Source organism: Crassostrea angulata, chromosome 2 (genome assembly GCF_025612915.1).
Source record: "Crassostrea angulata isolate pt1a10 chromosome 2, ASM2561291v2, whole genome shotgun sequence".
NCBI lineage: Eukaryota > Metazoa > Mollusca > Bivalvia > Ostreida > Ostreidae > Magallana > Magallana angulata.
In genome coordinates this window covers 37337362-37347737 of record NC_069112.1, presented here as the reverse complement: position 1 = coordinate 37347737, position 10376 = coordinate 37337362, and the positions used below count along the sequence as shown (strand labels likewise).

The window sequence follows — 10376 nt, the reverse complement described above, 5'->3', positions numbered from 1 at the left end:
ACGGTGTGCTCTGTGGTATTCGCATGACCCCAACGGACTCGTCCACTAATCGGCGCGCAAAAACTATGAATGAGACATTATGGTGCGAAGTCCTGCTTTACAATTCACGCAACGGCTGAGATCTTGATGAACTCATCCATTGGCAGAGATCCAGAGGGGGGGGGGGGGGGTCAGATGAATTTTCGACATTTGTTTTGTAACAGCTACATTCATGTATATTATACTTTGGATCGGGTGTTTTGGAAGAGATCTATCGAATTATTAAACACACTTGATTAGTCGTTGTTAAATGTAGTAATGTACATTTAGTAAGACCAGCGAGTTATAATCCCTTTTCAAGATTAATGAGATCGCCCAACTAAACGAAAATCGGGTCACAACCCGCTTTGGTGATTTAGTAAGGTCCTCCAGTAAATATTCTTGCTGTATTAATATATATTTGTTTTAATCCAGACTGATAAAACACTTGTAATAATGATAATCCAACACCAATTATTTTTTACATTGAATCGTAATAGGCAATATGTCACAACTTGTTGCGATGACCCTCTCCCCCTTTTTCACCGTTCTAATATGGTGGAGTGCTGATCTATTTTTAAATCAGGATTGCACACGTGCATTGCATGGTGAGCATCCCTTTTACTTGAAAACTCTTGCTTGATGTTGTTATATTACATGCAATATGACGTTTCCATCAATTGTGAATGTAAATGCTGACACCTTAAACATGCATCGGTTAATCTTTTTCGTAAAAAATGATATTGCTTGATCCCATTGTCTGCACTGTTTCGGAGAATGTAACTTTTAAACCTGTGATATGCCTGACGTCATGACGTCTATGCCTGACGTCATGACGTCAGGCAATAAATACATCTTTGTATATGTATTTATTTGATCAAGCATCGACTCTAGTTATTACCTTATGTCATTTTTTTTATATTAGTTAGGTTGACTTCTTTTTCTCTGGAGTAGAAAAAGCGGATTTTATATTATTGAAATTAAAAGCCAAAAAACCCCCGCAAAACTTCAAATAACAAATTATTGCATGCATGTACTAGTACTATGTAAAACCTAGTGAAACACAAAAGATATTAGTATAGGTTAATTTTTACATGAGATATACAATACTGTTCTCAAAATTGAACTAAAATTATTTGTATGAATTTGAAAATACAACACAATAAACAGACTAAAGGTAATTATTGACCTTTTTTTTTTATTTTCACCCCCTATAACAATTCCTTAAAGGGGATCACAAATTCATTAAATAATTTAGTAGAAAACTGTGATTACGAAGAAGGCATCATTTTCTGGTTATATTTATACGATTTATCAAAGATGAAATACAGAAAACAAAACAAGTATGGGGAATCGCCCAATGAAAAACAACTACACAGTATTTTATTTTAAGTTTTATTTGGCGATGATTGGTCATGGCTGCTTATAAATGTGTGAGCCAGGCATCAATTTTTGCCTTATAGGGTATCCCTAACAAACAAGCAAAGCAAAAGCTTGAGCCCTGGGAACAGATGCTCAACTGCTTGCTCACCTAGACCATAATAAATATACAAATGCAAATAACTGTCAATTAATATTGTTGACATAGCACGAATGGTAAGCCAGAATGCCGCCCACTGTTGGAATTGCGTGGGATTTCTTTCAGCAGCCATGACGATTGGAGGCCAACAAATACAAAGTCACAACGAACCAACTTGTCCTGCAATGGTGTCTATTTAGCTGTAAATCAGTGCCCCGGCAAGACTTTCTTGCATGACAAAAAGCATGTTTAATGATGGATGAACCAACAATCCAGATTCTTGTATGATCTTAAAAAAATTACATACATGTAAATAAAAACATGCGAGAAGGTTGTCATCTTCAATACCTAAACATTTATGAGAGGTGCTACTGTCTTAAATAATTAAGCAAGCAAGAAGATTTCCATCTACCCTCAATTGCAATATACTGCTGACTTGCTCCTGGCGCCCAAGCATTAGATGCTGCACCAATACGGAATGAATGTGTCTTGAACAACCTAGTGTCTAAACCTAATTTCTCTAGTAACGTTGAAAACTGATACTACCTGGTATCTAGTCACCGAACTTTCTGAAATATGACAAAACAATGACCCCCTACACTTCGGCCTCAACTGTAAATATAACCTAATACAGGACACAGGACAAACAATCTTGTGTAGACTTAAGTTGAATAGCAGCTACCTACCCGCCTGATCAGTCTTTGAGTGATGAAGTACAATTTTAATTGTGTTGTCCAGTGATGAATATGACACATTTAGCACTTGGATAGCATATCCCACATCCTGCTTTGTGTTTTGTACTAACTCGCCCATTCTGAAAAAACCCAAAGAATGCTGTAACAAATATAGTTGTAAAAAGTGTAGATTCATAATATGAGTGGCAGTTGCTTGGGAAGGTCTGGACCATGGTGGTTAAAATCTGCAAGGTAATTGGTTTTCTAGTGTCATGGTGGGAATTGCTGCGGCTCAGTCCCAGCAAAACTTTTTTAAGTAAAAAACCTTTGGTCCTGTCTGGGAAGCAATGTAATTTAAAGTGGTAAGAAATACCTGCAATATATGTTTTAGTTGTGGTGGCTGAAAATTTCCGCAGTGATAGATATGACACAAACTTGTCTAAATCTGACTGAGATGGAGGCCAAACTGTCCGACTTAGATAGACTCGACAAAACAAATGGAATGCATTTACTGCAGTATCATATAGTTTGCATGTATTGTTTGACAAAGCATAACTCAGAAGCTCCTGGGATCTAAGCTGTAAATCATGTGCAGAAATGATGCAGGAATTGCTAATGGCTGGTTGTTTGCTCCTGGAAAACTGGCCTTGAATCGATTCCATTGCTGTCGGGAAAGAGAATCTTCTTTAACAATGTATATCCCTGATATATGCTTAGCTTTGAACTGAATATTAAGCATCAGACTTTGCAAAACTAATTGCCTAAGCAAATACATAACTCTTTTTGACTTTGAGATATTACAATCGAGAATTGAAACTAAGGCTTCATTATCGGTAAGAATTATTAGCCGTTTACCAGACAGATTGCTGCCCCAAATTGCAAAAGCCATAGTTATAGGAACTAGCTCCAAAAATGTTATGTCCGAGAAGATATCTGATGCCTTCAAAAGGTCCGGCCAACCCAAGTATGCCCAATGATGACCAAAAACCGCCCCGTATCCTAAATCAGCATTAACTACACTAACTGGAGATCAAAATCATTTGACCAATTGACCAATCTATATGATGTAACTCCATTGGAATTTTCCAAAAACATGAACCAAGTGTCAATATCCCTTCTCATTTCTTCAGTAAACCTACGCCTGTGATAAGGACGCGACAGCCCACAGGATGCATCATACAACCTTCTAACAGATGCCCTACCAGCTGGGATAGCACGAATACAGAAGTTCAGCAACCTAGTTAATTCTTGAAGTTCTGGTAAAGTAACTTTGTGTTTTTGTAAAATATGCAACAATTTGAACTTTAACTGCTAAAGTTTACCTAGGGGATCTTAACAGTCATACTAGCTGTGTTAATTTCTAAGCCAAGATACACTAGACAGTCTGCGGGACCAAGAGTTTTGTCTTCAGCTAATGGGACTCCTAACTCTGCACAAATTCCCTAAAAACACCCATCAGAAAGGCACAGTCCTGTGATCCAGCTTTTCCCGCTAGTAAAAAACCAACCAAATAATACACTATGTTGTCACAACTTGATCTGTCCCTAAATACCCATTCTAAAAATTTCTCGAACTTAACACAGCTAACAGAGCAGCCAAATGGGAAACACTTGTCAATAAAAATCATTTCCTGTATCTTAAAATCTAACAACTCAAATTCAGACTTGTGAATCGGTAGCAATCTAAAGGTACTTTTAATATCAAGGCGAGCTATGTGTGCCCCGGGACCAAGATTAGCTAACACACAAAGGGCTTCATCAAAAGAGGAATATTTGATTGAACATACAGTTTTGTCAATAAAGTCATTAACACTAGATCCATATGGGTATGATAGATGGTGATTGAGTCGAAATGAGCCTTTTTTTAGGTACCATGCCGGTGACAACCTTAGATTAGGAAGTGGTGAAAACACAAAGGGGCCCGCAACCCTCCCCAAAATAAGTTCCTTGCTGACGGCCTGCATAGCTTCCCGCTGCAAACAGTACAAATATTTAATGGTTTTTAGCGTCTGATGCAACCCGTGGACCCTGGTAACCAAGCTTAACCCCATATGTAAATCCCTGTAATAATTCAAAAGCAGCTAGTTGATCTGGATAGTGAGCGAGATATTTACTTAAGTTTATGACATTAACCGGAGAGTGAGCAATGCTGCTAAAGTCTAAATTGGTGGGTTGCTTGGGGGGCTCTGGGACGCTGAGGTAGGGCAGGTCTAGCATAGGTGGACGTGGTTGACTGCATTCTAGGTAACTGAGGTCGCCGGGGTGTTGAAACGCTGTTTGGCCTGTAAGTTGAATCAGAACCTGAACCGCGTCTGCATTTGATATAGGGAAGATTTAAAGAACACAAAATGCACTCATGCTTGTATTGACATACACTTTTGGTGCTTTGACCTTTATAATTGAATTCATAACATCTATGGGGGATGTTTTGTGTCACAGACCCTTGAACAGCCAGAGGGCTGTACATATATAAAAGCCACAACTCTTGGTCAACAACAGCAAATGACATATTTCGATTACATTTTTTTTTCAAACGGAATTATATGTCATAATCTCTCCAGTCGAGAGCTTTTGCACGACTAGCCCCTAGCCTGATAGTATGCATATATTTTAATAAAGCTGTACTGCACTCAGGGTGTATAAGACATATATAGAGGCATAGACCAGAAATGCATCAGTCCATACCTGAATATCTGTAATAACCTTTGGTTTGTATTTGGATGATTAGGTAATGTTGCCACCTTGCATACTGAAGTATTTTGTATCGTCATTAGGATCAGATTCATTACGTACTCGCCGTTAGCTATTTTAGCTTAAGGTTATTGGAAACATTGTGCCCAAGGTCATTATGGTAAATTTGCACAAGTGACTTTTGATTGTTACTTATGGCTAGTGTAGGTAGAATGTCAGTACCTGGATACTCTGTGGATGCATCCTGCGTCATCTCATTCTGGGGATGAGAGGTAACTGCCCTACAAGACATGGCGGCCACCATTGCTCGTGTCACCTCGTCCAACTGCTCCCTGTTCAGCGCTGGTGGTTGCTTTTGGGTCGACATGGTTTTCCTATTTAGGTTAGGTGAGGTGGAGAAATCAACCAGATTGCACTATGCTGGGGACCATCAGAGCCAGAGCTGTCTGTTGCGACCCGCTTCCAGTCGCGCGGCTTTGCACGTGGTACAGGACTTCCTCCTTTGGCATAGTTTACTCATTAAAAATAAAAAGAATAAATCAACACATACAAATTTGTAAGATAAAACAAAGAATCGTCGGATGTTTTGAAAACACGTGCACGATCGAGCAATTGCTACATGTGCAGCGTTTTATTTTGAAGCATAAAAAATCAAGCTTTAAATTGTCATCGGCGATTGAAAGGTTTGAGAGAATTAAGAATTTGTAATAAGAATTCGTCGTAACAAAATAATTTACACAAAACGACGGCATAACCAAAACATTACAAAATGGTTGACAGAATCTGAAACAAAAACACGTCTTACCTCTTGAATTGTTTGAAGGATGACTAATGCAAGTACAAAATGACGTCACGGGTTTGGCTAAGAGCCCGATATTTAAGGCCGATGGTTAGGTTAATACCAGGAGGGGCAGATTATTGTGGGAATAATAGTCGTGAAATACGTGCCTAGATTTACGAGTTGATAATAAAATAAAATGTTAATATGATGAAATCTAAGCAGGATTTCCCTTTAATAAATGGATTTAACTCTGATTAGTTAAATCGTAATAAAATAACTTTGTTAGCTAGTTGGAAAGCGCATTACAAGCAGAATCAAGTAAGTAAAGTTTAAATGATGTTAATTAAAGTTTCAATTATGTTAACCTTGACTATTATTATATGTAAACATTTTAATAACCGTTTTCGTAAATATTTGCATTAACAGATAATGATAAAGTTTAGAGCTAAAAAACTAAACAAAATGTACAATTCAAAACCATGAAATGGTTCTAATAACGATTTACCTTCCATAATTGAAATATTTCAATTACTAACAACTACAGGTACAGTTATAAAATTCTTTTATACTAGTATGAATCTGTAAAATGGGTTAAGGCAGTTTACGCATTATAAACCGCGAAGCTATTAATAATGTTTCTACCTTTATTCATTATATTAGGAACCATCAAATTAAAAAAAAAGAAATCAAAAATATCAACCTACAGAATTATTTTAATTATAAGTGGTACTAATATTTTACAAAAAAGGGAGCATTTCAATTAGTTTAAAACTCCGATATTTCTTTATTGACAGTCATTTGCACGAAATGCGGTTTTTTCGATTGATTTACAGATTTGTATACTGAGAACACAGTATTTTACTTTAAATCAAGCGAATTCTTTAATTGCACTCCCCTGAAGTTTCTGGTAAGATTGATTTACTATATATTTAATTTATACTGGAAATGGTGCAATAAATATGAATATTTTACACATAATGATATTTGTTCAAGTATCCTTCAGAGAATTCTCTTAATGCAGTCCCAAGAAGAATTTATAATTTATTTAGATTGGTTTACTGTATGTTTATTTCATACTTGGAATAATACATCATGAAATAAATAATTTACGCAACAATATTAATTTAAAAATCCAGTGATAATATTTCATTGCAATCCTCCGCACCAATTTTTATTTATTTTTCTGGGAATGATGCATTATGGAATGAATATTTTACACAAAAAATATTTGTCTACGTAAAATTCAGAAAACTCCACTCAATGCAACCCCATGCACTAATTTTAATTCATTTTTGATTGATTTACACGGAATTTTACAGCACCAAACAGACAAGACTTACGTGTATCACCAACGCACAACCGAAAAGCTGATCTCGGTTTTGCTTTCGTCGTGATCTGCTTCAAATAATTCAGACATTTGGTCATTTTTCAATTGCAATTTGAGGGTCTGCTTCTCAAACCGGGGTCTGCTTTCTCTGTACGCCCTGGGTCAGCCTGAGGTCAGCTCCGGGTCCTCCAAAGCAGACCAGAGGCAGAACCTGAGCGGATAGAGAAAGCAGACCAGGGTTTGGTTTGGGTTCGCTTTCTGTAAGGTTTGATATGATCGGTAATTTACTTTTTATTTTTAGATGAATATTTTGTTGTTTATGCAAATTATCTGTTTCTCCAAATGCACAAATCAGTCAGGACTTATTGCACTACCTGAAAGCAACAGGGTTTATACAAACATGTTCACATTCAGCTTTACAATACAACAATAGGGAGAACTGGCAGGTAAGTAAATCGCTACCGTATGAAGTTCAAATCAACAATTTGATATTTTTAGATTTTTAACCTAGTAAAGGTAACAAAAAAAAAACCAAACTTACATAAATCGAACATAAGATTACCGATAATGTCTTTTGTCAAGTCGTACATAAAATTCATGTTTTAACTTCGCTTTTTTACGATAATTTAAAAAGTATTGAATCAATTGACGTAAAAATCAATAGGATTTGTCCTTTTACCATGCCAAAGAAGTGTACAAATATTTCACTTTTAGCAAAAAAAAGTATGGTTTTCTGATGCTAAATTATGCTTTAGTTCATGTTTATCTGACATCTCAAAAGGTGTGATGACGTGTATTTTTTTTTTGGTTATAATTGATGAAATTTACGTATATTAAATTGAAATTATTTCTGTTTTCAACTTCATCAGAGAATTTTGACGAGTATGGAGTTACCTTAAGAAGAAAACAAAATAAACCATAAATGTTTTTTATTGACAGCACAGTAATTAAAGAGAAATAAAAGTAATACGTACTGATCAAGGTTATTTAAAAAACGTTGAATTAAATATAAATTAAGATACATTAACAAGCTTCACAGTTATATCCAATGTAAGTAGCATTATTAATAAAAGTCAGACATTTAACATTAAAACCTAAAATTTATATATATATGTATATATATATATATATATATATATATATATATATATATATATATATATATATATATATATATATATATCTTATTTTTCCCAAGCATATGATTGGTCGATTGATGTCACATGATCGTGCTATAAATTCTATTATAGACCTCAGTATACACAAGTCAGTTGCAGTCCGGTATAGTTTCACAAATAGTGCCCATAGTTTATAGAATTTCGAGCGCATACTAGTTAAAGTAGCGAACGGACAGCGTAATGGATAAGCAAATCCAAAGATTGCAGGTTAGAAACCAGTTAAGGATGTTGTATTTTTTTATTATTTTTTTTTTCATATAAGACCAAAAATCGATTTTACAAGTTTAAGTGCAAATTACTTATATCCTCGTTTTAAAAATGTTCGTCTTTCTGTGTTCTCTGTTAACTAAATGACAATGGGTTTATCAAACACTGATATATAATGTTATACATGTAACAACAATAGCTGACCATTATCGAAATAAGAAAAAAAGATATTCGTTTATAAACTTTACAATGTTAAAATGACAAATAAAACGTAACTGACATAGAACAAAAAACCCTTAAACACATGTGATTTTACTTACAACTACACATAATAATACATTGCGGTTTTAAAAAACCGCAATCAAACTCCATCATTATTCCTCTTTCACAAGCTTAAGTTTAAATGAATGTAAAATAAATTATGAATAACAAAATATATATTGTGCAATATTGTTAAGTCTGTAAAATGTCTAGCTGTAGGTCTGTAGCTTGCAGTCTAAAAATGGATAATAGATGACCTTGGAGCTAAAATTCGGGTTAAAACGTTGCAATTTTCGTGTGGAAATAAGCTTAATCAGTCAAAAATTAGCGCAAATATGAGTGCGTTGTAAATCGCAACTTTTTAACAAGAAACAAAAGTAGCGTCTATGTCCTTCATAAAAAACCTTTGCAGACATGGAGCTACATACCTTCGCCTTTAAAATCGGCAGATCCCATTATTAAAATTTAAAATATCACCGACTTTCTGTAGAACGAAAAAGATTTTAAATTGGTGAACTTTTTTTCCCTTAACCATCTGACGTCACTTCTCTCTGGTCATTGTGATTTCCATCATAAAATGAAAAAAAATCTTTAAATAGGGGGTGAAAACATGAAATATATCAAAGGATTCACATAAGTATTGACAAGCAACGAAAAAGAAAACATATCATGAACTATGTCTAAGCTACTATCTAGAAAGGAACTGTTTAACAATGCATAGTTTATTGTGTAAATTAAAGGATAGATTGTGCTAAGGAGATAAATCACAATGATAATGCAAAACAACAACGACATTGAGTTTGCTATTCTGGCCCATAGAACAGAAGCTGTTTGGTTATACAAATAATACAGCTTTCGAACATTGAAAACTACAATAATAAATGGCAATCCACAAATATACAAGCCAAACCCAACCTCAGCAAAATCTGCACTTTTGAAAGATTTTATGTTCATTATTTTTAGCACTTTAAATGTTCCGTATCCGATGGAAACGACAATAGAGCTTATCCAAATGGCAAAAGACATCCACAGAATTTTTTTACAAGTCAGTATCAAACTGCGAAGAGGATTTGTAATGAAAACAAAACGTACATATGACACTAACACCATATGGAAAAATGCCGAATGAAGAAACAAAAAGCTAAATGTCCAATATATATATATTTGTGTATATTCTTTAAAAAAAGATTTTTCAAATATCTGAACATATCGCGTCACGGAGACGAGTACGTCAGACACTGCTAGGCAACCAATCAGGACGTATGTTGGAGTGTGCAGCCGTTTGGATACAGCAACAAAACAGACGGTGATAGAATTTCCAATTAATCCAATGCAGAACAAAACGGATGCAGCAATAACAACATACGTATTCGCCATTGTACTGCGTTTTTTCCTGATACACAGTTTTACGAAAATGAATATCAAACTTTTCCTGCAATACTGCTAGTATCAGTATATGAGGTTCCTATGCTGTCTGTAAATTAATATTAAAAAACAGTTATATCATCAACGCAAAGTATATTCTAATGTAAACAAAATAACATTTTATCTCTTTAACGTCCGACCAAAAAAATACACACTGAATTATCTGTAAATTTAAACAAAGTCTTAGAAAATAAATGAATATTCTACTCACTGGTAAACTATGCTAAAACTATTTTCTTCGATTTGTATGACCAGGATCCAACGTCATCAAAATTGTCTTGTCATTCAATCCAATT

The 10376-nt window shown here is 34.9% G+C and overlaps 1 protein-coding gene and 1 pseudogene across 1 annotated transcript; both read right to left on the bottom strand.

Moving 5' to 3' along the window:
- Nucleotides 1-1659: 1659 nt before the first annotated feature.
- LOC128174283 (uncharacterized) lies at nucleotides 1660-6194 on the bottom strand (annotated as a pseudogene).
- Nucleotides 6195-9246: 3052 nt separating this feature from the next.
- LOC128171189 (olfactory receptor 51T1-like) lies at nucleotides 9247-10110 on the bottom strand. Its single transcript, XM_052836912.1, has one exon. The coding sequence runs from the start codon at nucleotides 10030-10032 to the stop codon at nucleotides 9247-9249; it is 786 nt and encodes a 261-aa protein (XP_052692872.1). The 5' UTR covers nucleotides 10033-10110.
- Nucleotides 10111-10376: the final 266 nt, after the last annotated feature.